The sequence below is a fragment of the Punica granatum genome, chromosome 2 (assembly GCF_007655135.1).
Source record: "Punica granatum isolate Tunisia-2019 chromosome 2, ASM765513v2, whole genome shotgun sequence".
Lineage (NCBI taxonomy): Eukaryota > Viridiplantae > Streptophyta > Magnoliopsida > Myrtales > Lythraceae > Punica > Punica granatum.
In genome coordinates this window covers 26,463,430-26,486,130 of record NC_045128.1, presented here as the reverse complement: position 1 = coordinate 26,486,130, position 22,701 = coordinate 26,463,430, and the positions used below count along the sequence as shown (strand labels likewise).

The window sequence follows — 22,701 nt, the reverse complement described above, 5'->3', positions numbered from 1 at the left end:
TGTTGTTCAGATATTTATTGGACACTGACCATGATTCGAAGTCATTGCCACGACAAGGCCTGATGGTGGAACCCTTGGCCCTCGTTGTCTGCGGCGCCACACTTGCATTGCTCCTCTCCAACTCTGAGAACGGCCGTTGCGTCTGTTGCTGGAGCTCCGTCTCCTCCGGAGGGACGAGAGCGAGAAACCCGGTTGGCAAGCCGCCGCACCTGGTGGACACTCGTCATCCCAGTCGATTTCTGAGCTGCTGCTGCTGCTATCGGTGAGGTCAAACACTGAGACGATCCTTTTTTCTTTGAAGCATTGTTATTCGGAGCATTTCTCGGGCATAACTGTTGGCTGTATTACTTTATTACACGAGAGTCCATCACTGAAACAGGGACGCACACAAGAATTTCACTTTAGGGGGGTTGAGATCCTTCAAGGGGCAATAGGAAGATTGTTTTTTTCCGAATTAGGAGGTGATCATCAGGAATTTCATCAAAATTTGAGTAATAATACGTAAATTTCCTTAAGACATCGTGATTTTAGCGGGGGCGACTGCTCTCCTCAGAATTACACCGTGAACTTTGACATACAATTTAATATTACCATGAACTTTTTTTTCTAAATAAAATTACTAATAATTATCATTTGACCGTGAAATATGTCATGTTAATAATTCCGTCCATTTTGACGATGGGCAGGCAAACGACCATAAGGTGACAAACAAATGTATTAAAATAATATAAAATAAGAAAAAAGTTTTGATGCATTTTACAGATCAATATATATATATATTATTAGTAAATACAATAGTGATTGAAATTTATGTAATACCCCGACATCAGCACCAAGGCGACTGCTAGCGAGATAAACAGCGTCAGGCTATATAATACGAAGAATACGAGAAATGGGGCCTTCGTTCGTTCAGATATGGGCCTGGTCTAATGATAAGACCGGTTCCTTCTTTTCCACATACTGGCCTGGGACCGGGAAGATGGTTGCAAAGGCAACTGTTCCCGAAATTTTAGTATATGTAATATCCTTTCTTAAATTTAGTTGTGAGTACGAAACATTTTCCCTCTTCTTCTTTTTTATTTTTCTTCGTCCAATATTTTTAATCTTGACCCTACAAGGTAGTAGCTTGACCTAATTGATCTACCAAGTCAAATGACTAATCATTGTGGTTGACAAATTATTCCTTAAAAAACATAATATCATGTTTTATGCCCGTATGGTGTACAAGTTTTTCTCTTTGTTCTCGATCACTACAAGATTTGACCATATGCATTTTACTCAATTCTCTCTATCCATTTTACCTTTTTATGAAGAATTATATATGTATGATATACTTTTCTTCTATAAATATTCATTTATAGACACAAACTTTCTTTATATACGTTGCATCTTTCTTAAGAAGTTATACTAATTAAATACACACTTTTTGAATTACGGGCAATACTTTTCATTCCTTTATCTATATAAAAAGAGCCAATGGTGAAAATTAATTTCGTTGTTATTTATTTTCATAAATTTATTAAAACATTTTTATTTTCTCAAAGTCCACCATGTCTTTCTTTACTTAATATTATTTTTCAAATTCTATTTATACATCTCTTTTTATAAGCAAAACTATAAGGTTTATATTCAAGAATTAATCCATTTAACACATTCAAAAAACACTCCATGAAATAAAAACAAAAATGATATCATGTAAGATAATATGATACCATCTTTAAAAAAAATTAAATTATTTACTATAGAGAGTTCATAGCTTTTATAAATAAATAGTTTTAGTATTAATTTCGGTTATACGCTTCATTAATTATTACACAAACCATTACGAAGAAAGAAAATTAAAAAAAAAATTTCCAACCCGCTACAATGCCCGGGATCACCCCTAGGACAAGACTAAAATATAAGTCCTACTAGAAGTACATCACTGGTGTTTGGAAATAGAAGTGGCTGAGGGTAATTTCTTCATGGTTTACAATCAATTGACAAAATGAAACACACATAGAAAATTTCATATAGCACTAGATTGGGCCCAATTAAGACCAACCTTTTATAGGATGGGCTCCAAATACGAATACCTTGAAAATTACATCATAATACCTAGACCCAGTTATCCAAAGAATCTAAGCTTGTGATTCAGTTCAAGAACCGGGCCATGCTTAAAACTGATGGAAACATGTTCATAAAAAGTGCACTAGCAAGAGCCTAATGAGTAGTTAAAACTGCTCCTGGAGTTGATTATATGTACAAAAGCTGAGGATGTTTAATATTCACATTTGAGCAGCAGCTCACTTCGATCTTTGTTGCTTCATGATCCACTTCATCTTCAAGATCATTATCCTAGCCTTACGGAGCTCCTGTTGTAGCTCTTCCTGTAGGAAAGACTCAATCAAATACAAGCACAAAACGTTAATAAACCACCAAACCACCACGTAATCTACGGTCATCATTTGTCATACAATTTCTAGTTCCTTTCGGTCAACCACTGCCTTGTGTTGCTTGGACATCCATTTTGTGTGTTCATGTATGAAGGTCATGATACCCGATTGCTGCTGGAGAAGGTTGTGCACCTCAGTTGTGGGCACCTGAAATTCCACAATAAAGCAGGTCTTATCAAAATCAAATCCTAGTATGATGACAGGGGAATGGAATCGGAGGTAAAATCATTCCTCTTGAAGCATAAACCTGGTCTGGTGCTTGTAAATAGAAATGTTCCAAGGTCAATACTTCACTGGGTCTGGGCTCGACCGGGTAAGGGCGTAGTTCGCCCTCCAGCGAGTAGGCCATAACAGCACCACCAAGGGGATGAAGGGCAGCACTTATCGGACCCCCTGAAGTCAAAGTAGTAGCGCTAGGTTCCTGGTAGGACTTGTTTGCGGGGGCCTGCTAGTAATTTTTTAGTGGAATGAGTTATGACTGCTGTTTTGTTCAACTTCCTGCACTCCCACTTAAATGGTGCAACTGCCAACATCTGCTCCAACAAGAGGCGCAGAGTTGCTTGGAGCCATGGGCTTGCGGCATCTATAGCCCTAGGATCTCTATCAGACACTTATTTTAATGGATAAATGGAACTCAAATACATACTTACCTGAGAAGAAGCCTCATGGCTTGGTGAACCTGCACTTGGTGCTGGAGTGGGCGAGTCAGCTGACTGAGCACCACGCATCATCGATACATTAGTGTCTTTCCACTGAAAGAGTTTCTGCTGGATGAATGCAAGATATGTCCTTTCCGTATCTTGTATGAACTCACGTGCATCATATCCTCTCAAGGCTTGGACTAGGTCACCTCCTTGAAGCTCTTGCGCACATAGCATAGAAGCTGGTGGTTCATATGGGATTCTGCGTTCCTCAGGTGGCCATGCCATATGCATGACTCGCTCGCCTAAGTACCAGGCACGAGCTTGGGGCCCCTCAAGCAGGATCCGCTTTGCCTCAATCTGTTTTGAGGTGACCATATAAGGTGGCCATTTCTTTGGTGGACCTCAAGGGTTTGTGTTAATCTACAAAATAGAAAGGCACATCATATGGTCATTTGTGCTCTATTTTCAGGATGAATACCTACAATATGTGCAATTACCATGTGAAACTCAAGCGAGTCAAGACGTAGACGATGTGGGTGAATCTTGGGGGAGGACTCTGCACTGAACCTCTTACCTATCCAGCGCCGGCCAGCAGGTAATTCAGTAGAATACTCCCCAACTGCCTCATCATCATCTGAGGGATTGACCTTCGGGGCTTTGATCAATCGAAGCTCGTAGGCCCATATCTGCAAATGAAGCAGTGCATTCTTTTTCTAAAACCAAAAAAAGTGGATAAGAGAACGAAGGAAAAGCACTTAGTTCATGTAGATCTATTATAAGTCCTGACCTCAAGCACTCGGTAAAGTCCACCAAAGCCTCGCCTGACTCCTCGAGAGAAGCCATCGAGGTTGGCATATAAAGTGGAAAGGGCAGCACCACCCCAGTCAAATCTAGATATATTATCAACATCACGTAACGGACTTAGAAAGCACATATCAGCTGTGCGGTCGTGGTTGATAGTGAAAATTGACATGCCAATCATGTAAAGAAGAAAGCAACGAGTGTATTGGTCTATTTGCTCTTCGGTCTCGCAAGGACGATAAGTCGCCCCCTTCCGGAGTTGGTCATACGGTGCCCGTCCATTGGCATAACCCGAGGGGAGGAACCCGAGCAAGCGAACAACTTCCTCAGGTCTCTCCCTCAAGCTGAGATCGAAAGGGATCCGCTGTCCACCAACTCGGAGTCCCGTAATGGCGCTGAAATGGAGGGGGGAAAGGGTGAACTCGCCGCACGGGAGATTGAACGTGTGAGTGGTGTCCCACCACCGCTCGGTGAGTGCGTGAATAGCAGCCTTATCCACAGCGGATTTGTTGAGGGTCAGCACGAAATCACCAAAACCAGCTGCTACTACTCTATCTCGAACTGTTTGAGGGAGTCGGTTATACCAACCTCGTATCCCAGCCGTTGACCCGTACAAGCAGATATTTGGAACATCCCCCTGTAGCCTCCGGCAGAACAATATCACAAATGCAGATGAATATACAAATAAAGTGTTCATTAATAGATAGGCACGTGAGCTAGCTTCACATTTAACAAACCACGGGGACTGAATCACATTCCCTTTTGACCGATCGAACGACAAGGAGGGGCTACGAGGCGACTTACATGACCGCTGGCCTTCCTGTGCATGTGATTCCGGGCATCAAAGAGCAAGTCCCGTCCGATCCGTGTCCCGACATCATATTTGGTCTTGATCCGAGGCCCATTGACCTCCAAAGGGTGTCGAAGTCCTTGAAAAGAGACAGCAAGTGTGACTCCGATGTTCAACTTCAAGCGGGAAAAACAAGAGATAATAAACTTCAAAAAGTCCTACTGAAACCCAAATATGAAACAAATACTGTAGAAGCCAAGCACACGATCGGTCGAGAACCTGAGCTCGAATCGGAACGATTGCCAGACCAGGCGGTGGAATCCTTGGCCCTTGGACTCCGCGGCGCACTCGAATTGCTTCTCTCCGACTCCGGCGGCGACTGCCTTTGCGGCTGGTGCTGGACCTCCGTCTCCTCTGGAGGGAGAGGAGCAAGAAACCCTGCCGGCACAGCCGCTGCACCCGGTGACCAGTCCTCATCCCCCTCGGATCCCGAACTGCTGCTGCTGTCACTGAGGTCCACGACGACAGAGACGGTCCTCATTTTCTTTGAAGCATTATCATGTAACCATTGGGTGGATCGCCTCCTTACTGCTGTAGGCTCCATCGTCACTGAACGAGCAAGAAGAGGGCCAGTAACACTATAATTGGGTATATTCCTCCTGGGGTTCGGAGAAGAAGAGGGGTTTGAAGATGCCTTTGGTTTTCGACTTCGAATTAGATTATGATCCAACTTTATGGGTCAGCGAGAATTTATATATATATATATATATATATATATATATGAGATTTTTACCTCAAATTAGCCATAATTTATCTGTTTTATCAAATTTATCATTTATTTTTTTTAAATATATCTCAGATTTACTTTTTGCATCAAATTTATCCCGACGTTATCTTTTTCGTTGACATCTAACAGCCGTGCTTGCCACAAGGGCGCCACGTCAACACGACCATTAGATGTCGACGGAAAAGATAACTGCGGGGTAAATTTGAAACAAAATATCAATGATGTGATATAGCCGACAAAAAAAAATATAAAATGAATTTGACAAACTCGTAAACCATATGCCATTTTAGATAAAAAAAAATTCATATATATATATATATATGAAAATAAGTACATAATTTATTAGTAAAAAGTTAATTATGAAAATGATTAGAAAAAATATGATTAAATCTATACGTCTTCCTCGTAATCGAAAAATTATTATTAAATAAAATAATAAAATAATAATGATACAGCACTTATAAAAGAATAGAATTTGGTAGAAATATAATAAAATTTTTTTATTTAAAAACCAAATAAAGTCTAGAGGAAAAGGTTTTGACTTTTGAAAATTGGACCCATTTAATTTTACAAAATTTTTTAACTCTATTCTACTTATTTTCAATTAAAAAACACAATTATTACTTTTCATATTTTCTTTAATTTTTTTAACCATTCAATTCAATTTTTAATACTAAATTTTCTTAATTATTTATTACTTTTTTTCATAATTCAATAACACAATTATTTCTTTCTTTCAACTATTCATTACTTTTTTTACAATTCAATAACATAATCATTACTTTTTCACATTTTTTCTCATAATTCAACAACACAATCATTACAAACCAATTAAAACTAAAAATCAACTCTAAAACCAAACACAACCTTATTTAAATAGAATAGTTGGGAGAGTTTGATTATGGCCTACCATTTTTTTGGGAGATAAGATAAGGAGTCAATAGGTAATTTGGTCCTTGACTAATGGTGGTTACGTCAATTTGGTTCATAACTTATTTTTTTGTATCAATTTGGTCCTTGTTACATTATTTATGTCTCTGACTTAAGAAAATTGCATCAAGTTGGTTAGCAAGTTAAAAAGACGCATTAGTCTAGTAACCCGTTAGATCATTTGGGTCCATCAACGTTGGATGGATATTGTTGGGCTAACAGAGCTAAATGGTCGTTAAGTATGAGGGACTTAACTATTGTAATTGAGAAGAAATCTGATGTGACCTTTAGTAACACTATGTTTAAGTTACATCAATTAGGTTCTTCAAAGTCTCTCTCTTACTTTTTAATGGTTCTTTCTTTTCAATCTTTTCTTCTCCATCTTATTTCTCGCTCATTTCATACTCCCTTACTTTCCCATGCCCCTTCGTCTCCTCTACTCAAGAGAAAGTTCTATGTTTCTTCTCCACCAACATTGTGCAAAGCGATTAAGAAGTGAGGTATGGGAGCAGTATGGATGATGACTAAGGCGATGTTAGGTAACTCTCTATTTCTCTTTAAATTCGTACTGTGGTAGTCTTGATGAAAAATATGAGTTATTTTTTTCGATCATTGATCATATGTCTATTTCTCTGTGGATGTCAATTTGGGTAGAAATCTATTTTTGTCTCTCTAAAATCCCACTGTGATAGTTTAAGGAAAGAGATGACATTTTGTTAGTTTCCATCATTGATCATACCTCTGTCTCTATGTGGTTGTTTTCTGGGTAGAAATCTATTTTTAATGTCGGCTTTTGTTAAAAAGGTGAGATTTATATGTTTTACAAAGCAGTATTTTCTTATCCTTGCAATCTGCACTTGTGAAAGGCAGTTGATGTGCATCTTCATCATGGAGGAAGATTTGTAGGAAGTCCCAAGGTTAGTTATAAGGGTGATGAGATACTCACATTCGGGGATATATATGTAAATACCCTAACAATTGTTAAGATCTATGAATTGCTACCTCAAGATTATGGTAGTACACCCACGACCTACCATTATAAAGATCCCACATTTAAGAAATTTGATTTGGCCATAAACTCATTCCTAACAGACCATGATGCCATATACCTCATTAGTGCATTGCAAGATCAGAGTGAGTTGCACTTGTATTATGAGCATTACCGTGTAGATAACCCAATAGAACTCACTTAAGAGGAGATTTGAGAGATGCAGAAGATTGAGGCTCAAAGGAGAGAACGTGATGCTGCACATAATAAGAAGTAGAAAGAGTTTCAAATGAGGGAACATGAGGTTGGACAAGCAAGGGAGAAAGAAGTTGCTAAAGGGGTTGCCAGTGAATGCTTTGTTGATGATGCTATTGGTGAGGCACCTGAAGTTAGAGACTAGGATGAGGAGGATGATGACATCATCCTGAATAGTCCACTAGGATATGAGCTAATATAGTGGACAATGCAAATGCAAGTTAAGTAAGGGCAATGAAGAAATCACTTATTGTGAAACCCAATAGGAAGAAAGCGTGTGAAAAGAAAAGAAGAAGAAAATTATTGAAGAGAATGAGTCTTAAAGGAGGAAGCCAAGTTACAAGAGTAATGATAGATTCAAGGCTACACTACATGTTGAATGGGCTCATACGCAAATGCAATAGGGTGTTAAGGCTGTTAATAATGATGATGTAGGACCTGCATTTCCTGAAGCTCCACTAGCAACTTCAGCTGCTCCAAGTGAGGATGAAGAAGAAAAGTTGTCTGATGGATATCAGACTTTATATTTGGAGTAATTGGTTGACTCAAATGAACAGACCCAAGGCAATATTCATATTTTTAATGCAGATCCAATGGAAATAACTCTTGGAATGGAGTTTGACAGTCTCGAGAATTTCAAGAATGCTATCAGAGAGAACAACATTGCCTTGGGGAGGGAGATTAAATTTGAGAAGAATGACAATGTGAGAGTAAGAGCCTACTGTGTTGACAGGAAGGAGAGAGATGAAGATGGATGTCCCAAGAAGATTTATTGTATTTTGAACAAAAATAAGAACATATTTCAAGTCATTACATATGTGAGTGAGCACACATGTGCAAGAAGGATAGATAACAAATTAGCAACCAGAGCATAGGTTGCAATGAAGGGTTGCAAAGAAGTTGATCCCAAGGCTAAGGACCCAACCAGATATGAGTGCACAACAAGTCTTTGATTACTTCATTCATTTCCATCAAGTTAAGTTGCATGATTTAATGTTTTTCAAAGCCATCAAGCTGGCTAGAAAGAAGCGTGAAGGTGAAGAGAAGTAGCAGTATGCCTAATTGAGAGATTATGCAAATGAGCTGCTGAAATCCAACCCAAGCTCCTCTATTCTGTTGCAAATCCAACTTGAGAGTCATGAGTTTGGAAAGCTCTATATTTGCTATGATGCATATAGGAGAGGCTTCTTGGAAGGCTGCAAGCCTTTGATTTGGTTGGATGGTTGTTTCCTCATTGGTTACTATGGGGGGGCAATTATTAACTTCAATTAGCCAAGATGGCAACAATTCATTCTTTGTTATTGCATATGCAATTGTGGAAATGGAATGTAAGGTAGCTGGAAATGGCTTTTAGAAAACCTAATAGCATATGTGGGCGATATGGAAAAAAAAGTACACTTTCATATCAGACATGTAGAAGGTCAGTTTATGCTACCATGTCATTGTTTTGCTTCTTTTGATTTGTTTTGTTCTTAATGCAAATGCAAGTGTATTGACAGATAGTAGCTCTATAGGGGTTTGATTCTGCCATGCATGAAGTGTGTCAAGGTGCATCACACAAATTCTGTTGTAGATACATATGGGCAAACTTGACCAAGAACTTAAGACTTCTAAGCTTGAAGAAATCCTTCTGGAGATATGCCAAGGCAATAACTCTTCAAAGGTCCACACAGAGCATCACTCAAGTGAGAATGACAAGTACAACTGCTGCAGACTACGTTCAAACCATAGAAGCTCATAGATAGAGCAAGCATGCTTTTGACACCAGCTGCGAGAATGATGCACTCACTAGTAACATTTGTGAATAGTTAAACAAAAAACTGTTGAAAGTGAGGGGAAAACTTATCACAACACTGGCTGAAGGGGTGAGAGAATAAATCACAAAGAAAATTGTGAAAGCGCAGAGGTTATATGTCAGACACAAAGGATTCCTATGCCCCAAGGCTCAAGCTAGATTGGAAAAATATGGGAGCAGATGTAGAGGTTGGGGTCCATTGTGGTGTGAGGATCCTCATATGGCACTGTTTGAGGTAACATGCCCCCTTATTCTCTAAATGTGTAGTTGACTTGAGAAACTGCACATGTTTTTGTTGAATGTGAGACTTAACAGGGGTACCTTGCAAGCATGCCATTATTGCCTTGCAATACAACAACTAATGACCTGAGAAATATATGTATATTGTAAAAAAAAATTACTGTGATAGCTTATGCACTTTTCATAAATCCTATAGCTGGACAAGACTATTAAGAGAAGACTCAATATGACCCTATCAATTATCCAAAAATTAGGATACAACCAGGTAGGCCTAGTAAGAAGAAAAAGAAAGCCCCAGAGAAACAGACTCATCACCCACAAAGTAAAGAGGATGTTGAATTCTCATAAATGTTCGAGTTGTGAACAAACTGGCCATACTAAAAGAAGATGCACTAGACAACCGACAACAACTGAAGGTAATTCTGAAGGACATATTAAGAGTGTGGAAGCAGAAGAAATGGACATCACTAATGACAATACTCCACCTCAACCATCACAGTCCTCTTAGAGATCACAACCATCTGAAGCACAACAATCAGAGGTACTTTTGCTTTCTTTTTCTATAATACATTATATGTATGACAAACTGCAAATTAATGGATTATCTTTTATGAATTTGCTCTATCTATAGGTTCTTGAGATGTCCCATCCAGTCATGCCCTTTTCTTACACTCCAATTACAGCAGAAACCATGGGAGTTGCCATGTTGGAACTGCTGCAATATTTGCAACTTATTTCAATTCAAGGGGACCTCCTCCTCCTCAACAGATTGAACCTCAAAGAAGCTGATGCACCACATTTTGTGAGCTTGATCAATGGTATATGAAGTTACTTTAATGTGATAGTTTTTTAGATTACATGGCTTTGTTTGTTTTTGAAATAATAATTTTACTCGACTCAATTCAACTCTATTATTCTCCAAATTCAACAATACAATCATTACTGTTTTGTCTTTTTCTGCTATTTAATAATAATTTCTCACATATATTTTTTCCTAACAATTTTTATAATAAATTTTTTAGTAATAAAATTTTCATCTACTTTTTTATAATTAATTTTTTAATAATAAATTTCTCACCTATTGTCACATTTATATATACATACATATATAAACTCTCACACATCAACATATTTTTCAACACTTACAATCATTGCACAAAATCAAGTTAAGTTGAATCACTTATCCAACTCGAAAACCAAACGCAAGCTTAGGTTTCAGCTATCTATGTAAGCAAAAGATAGCAGTATGTCATTGTATATGTGATTGTCGACAACTCTCTTGTATAATACATGTTATTTTGTCAAAGTAAAGTGTAGTTTCTTTTGTGAAGGTACTTTGACAAAGTAACGTGTACTCTCTTTTGTGAACCTTTGGGAAGTTGTGAATGTATATATTTTTGTAATTCCTTGTTATTTTGCTAAGTTTGAGGTAATACAATAGCCACACAACTCTTCAAGTGAAAAGAGAATGAAGGACCCAAATGATGTAACGTCTGCCCAATATAATCGCCAGTATTACCCACACACAAAAAAGAGATATTAAGTTACCTTTCATTTAAAACTTCAAATCTAAGCAACATACATTGAAGGATCAATTTGATGTTAGGTTTGACCAAAGTGATGTAATAGAGGACAAGTTTGATATAACTAGAGGATCTACACGATGCAATTTTCTAAAGTCAAGGACTTAAATGATGTAACAAGGACCAAATTGATGCAACTTCACAAGCTCCATGACCAAATTGATACAAAAAATAAGTTAGTGACCAAATTGACATAACCACCATTAATCAGAGACCAAATTGCTAATTAACTCTAAGATAAGAGCGGGGATTACTCGACTAGACAAGGCCATTTGGGGAGACAAGTTGATTGGCCCGCATGTGGAGGGTGGTGTTTTGTTTTTCAGCGTTGAATTGAATCAGTTGGTTTAAGTGGAAGTAGCGACGGACTTTCATGGTTCTCTACTTTTACTTTGGTCCATTAAACTAATAAACTATAAATTTAAACTAAAGATAATGAAAAGTGGGTGGATTTTTCCCACTCGCACCCATCTTCCTTTTTTTTTTCTCCTAGTGTGTACTACTTGATATTCCAAAGTTTAGTAAATTCGATTAATCTGGATTCAAGGGAGGTCGATCTACTCAGGGATAAACCTCTCCTGATCATGAATTTTTCAATCACAAAACTTGCACACGATCACTAACCAAAGAATGACAAGTATCGGCTCACCTCAAACCAACCCACATTGCTAGAAAGCCTATTTTAATTCATCATCAATTTTTTGATTCAACAATTAGTCACCCATTTAAATAGTCTCTTTTTATTTGTGATTCTTTCAATGTGTACAACTTACTATTCGAAAAGTCCAAGAGATTTGAATAAGCAAGCAAGGTTGACCCACTAATAAATAATAAAGAGTAAATAGGCAATTTTGTCCCCGACATTCGCAAGTTGCATAAATTTCGTCCTTAATTTTTCAGTTATATCAATTTGGTCCTCGACTTTTGCACTGTTACATCAATTTAGTCACTCATTACATCAATTCGTTCCTGACTTTTTGGTTACATCAATTTGGTTCTCGACTTTTGCACTGTTACATCACTTTAGTCCCTCGTTACATCAATTTAGTCCCTGACTTTTCGGCTACATCAATATGATCCTCGACTTTTGTACTGTTATATCAATTTAGTCTCTCATTAGATCAATTTAGTCCTTCGTTACATTAATTTCGTTGCTGATACATCAATTTGGTCATGCCGTTAAGTATGAATGCTGACGGTGTTAAATGGTAGAAATTGTTACAAATATTTGGTCCTCGTGCTACATCTCTCTACCAACTCTTTACTCTGCAAATCCTTTTCCAAGAAGAAGGAACGGCTCGTGGGCACCTGCAGCCATGCAGCACCACGATTGCTATCCCCAACCCCAAAGCTGCTCTCTTTTTCTTCCTAGAGGTCCACAGCCTGACGAAGGCAACATCGACGAAGAAAAAGAAACGAATAGTCCCACGATGTTCCGGTTGATGGGAGGGGAGGGGAGGGGACAAATGACTCCTAGTTGAGTCCTGAGTTTGTCGACGATAGGGTCTTCCTGGAAGTTTGTGAAACTTGAGCCCATTTGGAGGGATGATGCCTCCTAGGACAATCTAATTTCATCAACGCCACTCAACTCATGGTACAACTTATTTGCTACAAAGCTCTTGGTGCCTCTTCTAAAGGGGCCCACAATCTGGGCAACGCTGAAGGTGGATTTTTGGGGGTTGGAGGGGGAGGTAACTGAGCAAGCCCTGGAACTCCATCTCTAGAAGGGGAATGAAGGGGCATGGGTAGTTGGGATGAAGGAAGGGTTCCTCCTCTTTCTAGAGAAAAAAGGGACAGAATAGGGGCTAGAAAGTCGGGGTTCACTGCAGGGGCAGAGTAGAGAGAAGCTGAGCGAGAAATGGAAGCTCGCACAAGGAGAGGAAGAGGAAGAGGAAGAGGAAGATGGAGGAGAGGAAATTTGTTTGAAATGTAATTGTGGGATGAAAGAGAATGAGAGACAAAGAGAGAGAAGATAGAGAGAGAGAGAAAGAGAAGGCAAAAGAAGAACATGATAATTTGGGATTACATCAATTTGCCTAGGCATTACATCAGTTTAGTCCATAAACAAATTAACGGAATAGTAATGTCGTTTGCCCCTTTTGCCATAAGGATCATATTGATGTAACCGATAATCAATATGATGTCACGCCAACTTAAGGACTTGTGTTGTACCAGTCAGGGATTAAATTGATGTAACGCATGGACTAAATTGATGTAAAGAAGGGACTAAATTGATGTAACGAGGGACTAAATTAATGGAACAATACGAAAGTCAAGAACCAAGTTGATATAACTGAAAAATCATGGACGAAATTGATCCAACTTGTTAAACTCATGGACGAAATTGCTTGTTTACTCAATAATAAAGTTCTTCTGATCGTGAATTTTCTCCAATCACAAGACTTACACCCGAAGCTATATGTGCCACGTGTGGTAATATAAAAAATTATTAAAGAAGAATATATCATTTATAATACAATGTCATAAATAAAATTATAATATAATACATTACTAAAATAATTAAAAATTAAGTTATATATTTATAGAAAAAAAGTGGCTCAATAAGGAGTAATTTCAAGTTTTTTTTTCTATTCTTACCGAAATATATGTTTTAGGCTAGTGTGGGTGTTAAGAGAATGGTACTTTCTTATTTTTTGAAAAGTAATTAATTAAATTGATTATACATGTGGTTTCTTGAGAGTTAATAAGGATTTTTAAATATAATGAAGTTTTTTTGGAAATTTATTTAATACTTTTGATATAGTACTAGATGTTTGTAAGTAATCTTGAGTAATATATACTTTTCGGTGCCCACCCTAATTGCATAATAAGTCCTGATATATTATAATGGTTTTCTTCTTATTACAAATATTTGATAAATTCTTTTCATATATTTCAATATTGTAGCAAATATCGATTAAGAAAAGATTTATAACTATTAAAAATAAAAATTTTCCCTTTACCCATACGAGGAGACTCATAAACATTCTAAATCTATTGTTTTAAGATATTATAATCCTATATAAATAAGCAAGTATAAGAAATATAATAATTTCTTAATATTACATCTACCTAATGAATTATAGGAAGGAACTTTTGTACCTGCAGAGAAGTGCGGGCACAATCCCTAGTATGTATTGGATCCTATCAAAAGCCACTACATCGAGTTGAAAGAAAATGAGCCGTGCTAATAAAAGAAAAAAGTGTTGAAAGAGAATGTGCATATGTACTAATAGATAATGAACTAATAATGGTTAGTTCAAGTAGTTCGACGCTTGTTCTTTTAAGTAAAATCTCGGGTTTGAGTTTTGTTACTGAAGAAAATTTACGTTGATAGAACTTTACCCCTTAGTAAGCCGATTGAACTTGTCTAGACTAATCTAGAGCCTATTAGACTTCCAAATACTAAGGTGCATCCCGAAAAAAATATTGCCAACTCAACATTATAAGATTCTAAGTTTGAAACTCATCAATGAGACTTTTCTACCTCTTTATAAAGCTTTGGAAAAACTACACATTTAGTCCTCTACTTTTAATTACTTTTTTATTTCGTCCCTTTTCTATTTTCTTTTCTATTTCCGTCCTATACCATTCGTTATTTCTCTTTTCATCCTTCTGTTAACTGTTAAGTTAAAAATGCTGAGTTGGATCCTTGTGGATGTAACATAAATGGTACATCAACAAATTTTTATTTATTAAAAATAAAAAATCCAAAAACATTAAAAGAATAAAGACAAAAAATTAGAGAGAATTGAAGAACGAAAAAGAACATTGACAACATCACAATGTTTCTTCTTTCTCTTCCTCCCGGAACCAAGCCAAAGTAACGAAAAAATCCAACTTTACTACGTTCGCCTTCGCTCTCCATTGTTTATCATCTAAGATCTAACATAGAGCGTTCAAAAATTTACAAAACTCATATTGGAAAAAAGGGCCAAATTTATAAATAACAAGGGATAAGATATGACATAAGAGTGAACGAGATAAATATGATAAAGACTGAATAGAGGGTGTAGATTCGAATTTTACAGTTGGACAAATCTTCTTGAAGCTAATTCATCTATAGGATAAATATGCTTCAATGAAACGACATTAGGCAGTGAAAGCAGAATTCTAAAGCGAAATTGGGAATTTGCACGATTAAATTAGGTTTTTGTTAATTTGATAACTGTGTTAGTTGATTTTAATTAGACTTTTCTTGGAATTGATTTACTTAAACTCAGTGACAAAGAGGAAGAGCCATTGTTCATAATATTCTTTTTTCTTTGTTCATTTTTTTTTTACTTTCTTTTTTTTATAACCTTTTCTTATATTTTAGATTTAACATGATTTCTTTACAAAGATGAAATGTCATGAGTTAAGCTGCTAGTTTTTCCAGGATTACGCCCCATCCATCTACAAAAAAAAAAGAGCTATATTTCACTCTAACATTATCAATTGCTCGATCCGGTTGAAGTGAAGCAAATCGAAGTATCTAATGTGTCATTGATGGAGAACCCATGGGAAATCAACTCAACAAAGTTAACGAAGAAGTTAACGGAATGACGATTATAGAAAAGTAATGAGGCATATGACGGAAACATAAAAGAAAATAGGAAAATAACGAAAATAGAAAAGTAAGTAAAAGTAAAGAATTAAATGTGTAGTTTTCCCTAGAGCTTTCTATTCTTATAAGTTATACCATAAGCCTCCCTTCAGGGAAAAAAAGGAGAAGAAGGAAAGCAATTATATACGTTTTTTGAAAAAAAAAAAAGGACCACAACTCTTTGTTCTTAACCAAATAAGTAACTTGAAATCATAGAAGCAAGATTATTGCAATGATAGAAGTTGCAACATCAGAATTATAAAATTCTAAGTTTGAAGGTAGTCAATTAGACTTTTGTGCCACTTTAAATATCTTTCGTTATTCTTATAAGTTATACCATAAATCTCCCTATATAATCAAAAGAACAAAAAAATTTAATTGACAATCAAGTAAAAGACATCACCCTCTTCTTCTGCTTGATCATTTTTTTCCCTGAATAACTTGATTCAGCCATTTGACATTTTCACTTGCAATAGTAATGATCAGCAGCATCTCAGGCTCATCATATGTATAACGATCTCCGCTGAAGGTTGTGAAAAGGAATATCAAGTTCAATACCGATAGTATAGTATATGCAATAAGAGTAGCAAGTTTTTGTCCAACTATGCTCTCTCGGGCGCCAACTACAATGTGGCCAGATAATAGTAACAAAAATATATATTAGCACATTCATTACATCATTATGAACCATTAGTTTTCCCTGGCATCCTACACACTCCGGAGCTCGAAAATGCTTTGGAAGCCCGTGATCTGATCTCTTTCGTTTACCATTCTTTTTATAAACAAAATCAGAGGAGAGAGGCCAAAATTTGGCTCGAATAGTACAGAGGCAGCTTTCAGATCCAAAACCTCAGCCAAACTCTCAAAATAAGCCTATCCTAGTCCGAGTAAGGGACCCAACTACCAGCTTCCTATCATCTTATTTTAAAGCAGGGAAACCGTTGCACATAATACATATTAATGCGAGTACGTTGAGGCTGCGAAGATCGAACCTTAATTGCCTTTAGTCGTACTTCAAAGTGCGTACATCCTCTTGTTTCCACTGTTAAGTATATCAGCTTCCGAACCCATGGACATGGAGTAAGAACGGGAACGGCTTTCTCCCCTCCTAATATTCCTCAGCTTCTTTTCCTCCAACCTATGCATAACGACACAATAACACATTGACCCTATCGTGGTTAGCATGATGGACCCACCAATCAGAGTTGCCGCCACGGCAAGCCACCTGTAATTGGATCCCACCACAATGTAGGTCAGGGATATGAAGGCAATTGAGATGAAGAGGCACGCAAGCCACATGAGCTTGTTGATAACAAAAACGAGCTGCCTCTTTGCCTTCTCTTCAATCACTACCACCGATGTCTGCACTATGACGACTGCGAGCGAGATGAACAGTGCCAGGCTATCGAACACGAAAAAAACCAGGAATGGGGCCTTCCGGGCGATATGGGCCTGGCCCAATGACGAGCCTGGTTCCTTCTTTTCCACATACTGCCCTGGGACGGTGAAGATGGCTGCAAAGGCAACTGTGGCGATGAGAACAGCAACCACAGTGGCAGAGTTTATTGCATTGTTAAGGCCACTGATGTGGAGTTTCTTGAGCTTCTTTGCGATCTTCTGGACTTTCGCACCGGTTTGACGGGTTTGTTGGAGTTGAGATTCCACATCATGCTTGATATCACTCACGGTCTGCTTCAGTTGCTTCGCTTGGTTTGGAGGCTTCCCATGGTCCTTGGAATGGGCGGCACCCGCCTCCTTCAACATTGAGACCAGGTCAACATTCCCAAGTTTCTCAGCAATGTCCAATGGGGTCTCCCCTGCTTTGTTCACAGTATTTGTATTAATGCCCTCCACTGACAGCAAACACCGCACCATCTGCAGGCATATGATTGAAAAAAGTTTAATAAAATTTCTCTTTTGAACCTAAAATGGATGTTGCAGAGTCGATTTAATTTAATGTAATTGAAGTACCGTAACCTCAAATTAACATTAGGGATCCTTAACCTACAAACATGAGGGAGGATTGAGGACTATCAGCACATGCCTAACGCCGTGGTCCCTACCCTAGAGGAAGTCGCTCAAATTATGATCACGCTCATTGAGTTAAACCCGAGTGACTTGCAAGGATCAGTTTCATCAATTAAGTGAAGAAGGGAGAATGAAATAGAGATTATACTTTGATTGATTAATATAGTCAATGGAAAAAAACTCAAGGAAATTAGGATGTGGGGTAAATGAACAAGCAAGGAACGACAGAGAGGAGACTTTTCAGGGAACATATTACATGATATAGAACCAAGTAGGAAATGTACATCAGTATCATAATTGCAGACTGAGGGGCTGAAGAATTTTTCCAATGAAGGCGTGTCATGTATGACTAAAAAACATATAAAGGCATCATATATTTGCAATGACGAGAACAAAGTTATCCTAGTCTGATGTAACAGATATAAGATGTCATGTTTGTGAACATATTGGATGTCATGAGAGCACATTGTAACAGCCGATTAGAAAACACATGCCTTCAGGTTATACTGTCAAACTATTGAAACAGCTAAACTCACAAGTGCAGAATAAGATATTCAAACAAGCAGCACGAGCAAATTAGGACGTAACAAACCTGAGGGCGTCCCTTCCTTGTGGCAATATGCAGGGCGGTGTTCCCCTTATTATCCTCCACAATCAGAACTGAAGGGTTGGGCTTAAGCAACTCGAGAACAATATCCTCGTTCTGCCCTTTCACGGCCATGTGAAGAGCCGTTTGGCCTTTCCTGTCTGTTCTAAACCCACTGCTTGGATCTGTGCTAAGGAGCAATTTCACAACTTCCAAGTGGCCCATCCTTGCTGCTGAATGAAGCACGGTCTTTCCGTTGTTCCGGGCAATCTTGGCAAGGTTTGCATGGGTCTCTAACAGGAAGTTTACAACTTCGATGTGGCCTTGAGCAGCAGCTGTGTGTAGGGCTGTTGAGCAGGAGGAATCTGTCGTCATATCCAAGTTTGGGAACTTGTATAGTAGCTCCTTTAACACCTCTACAAAAAAATGCTTCTATCAGAGAAACATAAAGTCCCGCATGAAGATTGAAGAATCCCTGTTAGTTGAGTAATATTCATAGAAGTTTAAGGTAGTGCGAGAAAGCCCCCACAATCTGTCTCGCGTTTATCAAGAATAAAAACCAATTTCTACAAAGTATGAACCTTTTTTTCTATGAATATTTACAAACCAAGTCATCCGCAGATGACATACTCTGCCTCTTGATGCTACTGAGCAACTATTCAAGGTTAACTGAATGCCACAAGGCCACTTGCGATGTAAAATCCACTTCCATATCTTAAATTCAGAAGCTCACACATGCAACAATCTTTCAACTCCAATGCACGAAATCGGATAAAAGCAATCCTCACCTAGATGACCCTGCTTTGCTGCAACATGGAAAGGATCGAACCCATTCCGGGCTGCAATAGAGGCACTGTCGAGGTTGGAATGCTTCAATACCTCTATCACGGCCCCAACGTGGCCATTCTCAGCGGCTGTATAAAGAGGTGTCTCCCCTTCCAAGTTCAGTTTCGATAACAAACCTTTCGGGTCACCACAGTTATGAAGAATCTCCCTCACTTTGCCCGAATTACCGGCTCGAGCTGCCAAGTGGAGTGGGGAGTCGCCCCTTTTCCCTGGCGATTCCTTGCTCTTCCTCTTATCGCCGCCGCCGCCACCGCCACCCCCGAGGAAGCTCAGCTGCCTCTCCATCACTATGCGGAAGCTCTTCTGCTTCTCCATCAACCCGCGAAAGCTCTTCTGTTTCTCCATCTCTACCCCGCGAAAGCTCTTCTGCTTCTCCATCAACCCGCGAAAGCTCTTCTGTTTCTCCATCTCTACCCCGCGAAAGCTCTTCTGCTTCTCCATCAACCCGTGAAAGCTCTTCTGTTTCTCCATCTCTACCCCGCGAAAGCTCGGGTGTTTCTCCATGGTTGCCCCCGACCTAAAACTGCCCTGCTTCTCCATCACCAAGAACACAACTTTCCAACAACTACACCCAATTCAATTCATAGGAGAAATCACCCTTTTTGCAGCTTTGTCTTGGGATTCTTCTGGAAAAACTTTTTTCTGTTTTCCGGAAAAACAGAAAAACGGAATCTGCAGCTTCCCTCAGATCACACAGAGTTGGGGAAAACAAGATTTTCAGAAGTCTCCCGCTTTCAAGCACTCATTGGCAGCTAAATCAATCATCACCTTCACAAGGAGAGAAACCCCATCTTCTTCTTCAACTGATAGCCAAAGACGATATTTCAAGTCCCCGTGAAATCCCAAATTCGTTTCGTCACCAAATCTTGAACCCAGAAGAAAAAGAAACAACCATGAGCCAACTCAAAGCTCCACGAAAGGTGCTACAACCAGCAGAAACGGAAGTTCAGTTCGTCGGAGTCGACAGCTTCACAGGATGACTCCGATGGCTAAAGAGACAAGAACACGAAATCCCCAATTGGGTAATTGGCTCAGCAGGAGCACAGCAACAGAGCTTCGTCACCCTTCAAAAGTGGAAGCAGTGGCGAGGGCCGAAATCCCACCTTCCCGATTACTGCAAAAACCAACGACCGACGAATCCAAGGACTGATGGGATTCGGGTTCAATGATGGTCGATTATGGACCGAAATGCTCGAAGATTTTTTGGAGAAATCGCAAACGACAAAATCACTCGGCACGCATAAAATGTCTGCTTCTGCTTTTATCTGCAGTTCCATTCATCACTCAAAAGAAATGGGTGAGAATCTTTTATTTATTATAATTAGCCCCAATTTTTAAATTATTTGTTTACTCAAGTAAATGGATTAATTTAACCGAACGATTATGATTGAAGGAATAAATAATTCTTTAAGAAAAGTAAGGCAAAAGCAACAATTATCGAATCCCCGCTTTACATCAACAGGGTCATCGTTTTGCGACCTTCTGTTTTACTTCTCTTTCTTTCTTTTTTCTTTTTTTAAAATTTATTTATTTCCAAAATGGCGATCTATGATGCCTCTTCTAATTTATGCACACATCGATTAATTTGCATGTCTTCAAGAGTCAATGGTAGACCAGTCATGCTCGTCTATATCGTTTGCAGTTATAAATCTCTGGACCTGACATATATCAATTAACTAACTTTTAATGTCTTTGTTTTATTTTTACTTCCAATTTTTTTATTTTTTTCGGTGTGTACCATCATATCCAGAAATTGAGTCCCGACTAATTCAATTTGAGTCAAGTTGACTTATTAAGGGGATAAAACTCTTCCACTATCGATTTTATCAATTCACGAGACTCAAACATGATAACTTACTTAAGGAGATTAAAACTTTCCCGGCATGGTGAGCTTTATCCCCTATGTTGAGTATATCTCGTATTCAGTGGAGAACCTGAAGACTCAAAAACCAGAGCAGTAATGAAATCGGACGAAAAAGGAAGGAGCGAGATCTCATATTATCCTGAGATTACATTTCGTATTTTGTAATGATTTCGTTATATCACTTAGATCTTTAAATAGGGAAATTATCTTTAGGGAAGAGATAATTCTATAATATCTTATGAATATTTCAAATGGAAATTATCCTAGAATTATATTAGGATATCTTTGAGATATTGAAAATGTATTATTTAAAGGGGAGACGGTCCTGTATTAAGATAACACGTTGTGTGAGAATCACAAGTAATCTTCCTGGGAATTCTCGCCTTTACTCTCTTGGAGTATCTAGGGTTCATAGAGTGAGAGAGTGGTGAGAATTAAGAGAATTGTGAGGTTATTCTCGGGTTAAGTCTTGTAGCGGGGACTGAGAAACACGAGTGTGACCTTAAGATTTTAATCTCCAGTTATCGATATAGTGGAATCTCCTGTTTTATCCATTGATATTTTCCTCACTTAGATAATTTTATTACGTATATCACGGTGTTCATTATTCTTTTTCCTCAATTTAAATTCCTTGTATATCCCGATTTGAACTAATCCATGTTGTTATTTTTTTCATCACTTCTATCAAAATTACACTATATTTTTTTTGTTTCTGGCATTTTTTTAAGTACACTTTCATGTCTTCAATATATTTTTTTATAAATTTACAGCTTTGCCTATTATCATTCTAAATGTTGTAATTTCTTTTCCCTATCATATTACAAATAATCATTAATTAATAAAGTCCAAAATGAAATGAGAGAAATGGGGTGTAATCAGGGGAAAAAAATTCTATTTTAGAACTCAGTTATTTACCCCAATCGTTCAATATAGTTGCATTGCCTCTTATGTAGACAAGAGAAGAGAGAGAGAGAGAGAATTGCATTTGGTATAGTCCAAATCTACTGACACCGATAAAAATTATGCATTTGGTTACCAAACAATATCCTTTTGGGTGTTCTAAAGAGCTCAACAAACTTTTTCTTTAGTCGAGTGATAGTATGGCATGCTTAACATATTTCCAAGTTGAGTGTGACCACACGTGACCATTGACTATCTGAGCAATCAAAAGAGTTGAGAAACGTTGAATGAGTTGAACTTCCTTTAAATATGGACAATTTTGGTCCTATTTTGACTAAATCGGATGTCAGTGTAAAAGATATATCACACCCCCAAAATTAAAGGAATCTTGAATGTAGGTTGCCGGACATTTATCTTTTTCTTCATGTTTTTCAATATATATATAGCTTTCCTCTTCTCTTATATATTTTGTTAATTAACTCGATCTATGCATTCAATTTTTTCAACATTAATTTTCTTTTCACATGAGCGTTGTGTTTCATCTTTAAAACATTCACAATGGTTGGTCCTTTTTCTCATTTTCGAGAGGCCCATTTTGGTGCCACATGGGTTGAATTGGAAGCCTAAAACAATGAGGACTCACG

General features: G+C 38.0%; 2 protein-coding genes across 9 annotated transcripts; both read right to left on the bottom strand.

Annotated features, from left to right (window-relative positions):
- Nucleotides 1-1,979: 1,979 nt before the first annotated feature.
- LOC116196923 (protein MAINTENANCE OF MERISTEMS-like) lies at nucleotides 1,980-5,401 on the bottom strand. 8 transcript variants are annotated; one of them, XM_031526878.1, is made up of 9 exons: nucleotides 4,950-5,374; nucleotides 4,685-4,809; nucleotides 4,469-4,517; nucleotides 3,867-4,370; nucleotides 3,577-3,792; nucleotides 3,086-3,499; nucleotides 2,683-2,880; nucleotides 2,457-2,582; nucleotides 1,980-2,369 (listed from the first exon to the last, which is right to left on the bottom strand). In XM_031526878.1, exons 1-6 carry the CDS (start codon nucleotides 5,145-5,147, stop codon nucleotides 3,482-3,484), a joined length of 1,110 nt encoding a protein of 369 aa, XP_031382738.1. In that variant the 5' UTR covers nucleotides 5,148-5,374; the 3' UTR covers nucleotides 1,980-2,369; nucleotides 2,457-2,582; nucleotides 2,683-2,880; nucleotides 3,086-3,481. The 8 variants fall into 8 exon arrangements, with proteins under 8 accessions (XP_031382738.1, XP_031382732.1, XP_031382731.1 ...); XM_031526872.1 differs by having other exon boundaries at nucleotides 2,683-2,883; nucleotides 3,867-4,517; nucleotides 4,950-5,401; XM_031526871.1 differs by having other exon boundaries at nucleotides 3,867-4,517; nucleotides 4,950-5,401.
- Nucleotides 5,402-16,424: 11,023 nt separating this feature from the next.
- LOC116195842 (ankyrin repeat-containing protein At5g02620-like) lies at nucleotides 16,425-20,555 on the bottom strand. The gene is made up of 3 exons (XM_031525224.1): nucleotides 19,236-20,555; nucleotides 18,454-18,863; nucleotides 16,425-17,708 (listed from the first exon to the last, which is right to left on the bottom strand). Exons 1-3 carry the CDS (start codon nucleotides 19,831-19,833, stop codon nucleotides 16,848-16,850), a joined length of 1,869 nt encoding a protein of 622 aa, XP_031381084.1. The 5' UTR covers nucleotides 19,834-20,555; the 3' UTR covers nucleotides 16,425-16,847.
- Nucleotides 20,556-22,701: the final 2,146 nt, after the last annotated feature.

Excerpts from the sequence above, each read along its gene's own strand:
- LOC116195842 (XM_031525224.1), bottom strand. The coding sequence starts at position 19,833 with ATGGAGAAGCAGGGCAGTTTTAGGTCGGGGGCAACCATGGAGAAACAC. Across the intron at positions 18,864-19,235 it reads AGCAAAGCAGGGTCATCTAG|AGGTGTTAAAGGAGCTACTA; the intron begins GTGAGGATTGCT and ends ATTTTTTTGTAG. Across the intron at positions 17,709-18,453 it reads CAAGGAAGGGACGCCCTCAG|ATGGTGCGGTGTTTGCTGTC; the intron begins GTTTGTTACGTC and ends ATATGCCTGCAG.
- LOC116196923 (XM_031526872.1), bottom strand. The coding sequence starts at position 5,274 with ATGGAGCCTACAGCAGTAAGGAGGCGATCCACCCAATGGTTACATGAT. Across the intron at positions 4,518-4,684 it reads ACAGGAAGGCCAGCGGTCAT|GGGGATGTTCCAAATATCTG; the intron begins GTAAGTCGCCTC and ends CGGAGGCTACAG. Across the intron at positions 3,793-3,866 it reads GACTTTACCGAGTGCTTGAG|AAAAAGAATGCACTGCTTCA; the intron begins GTCAGGACTTAT and ends TTTTGGTTTTAG.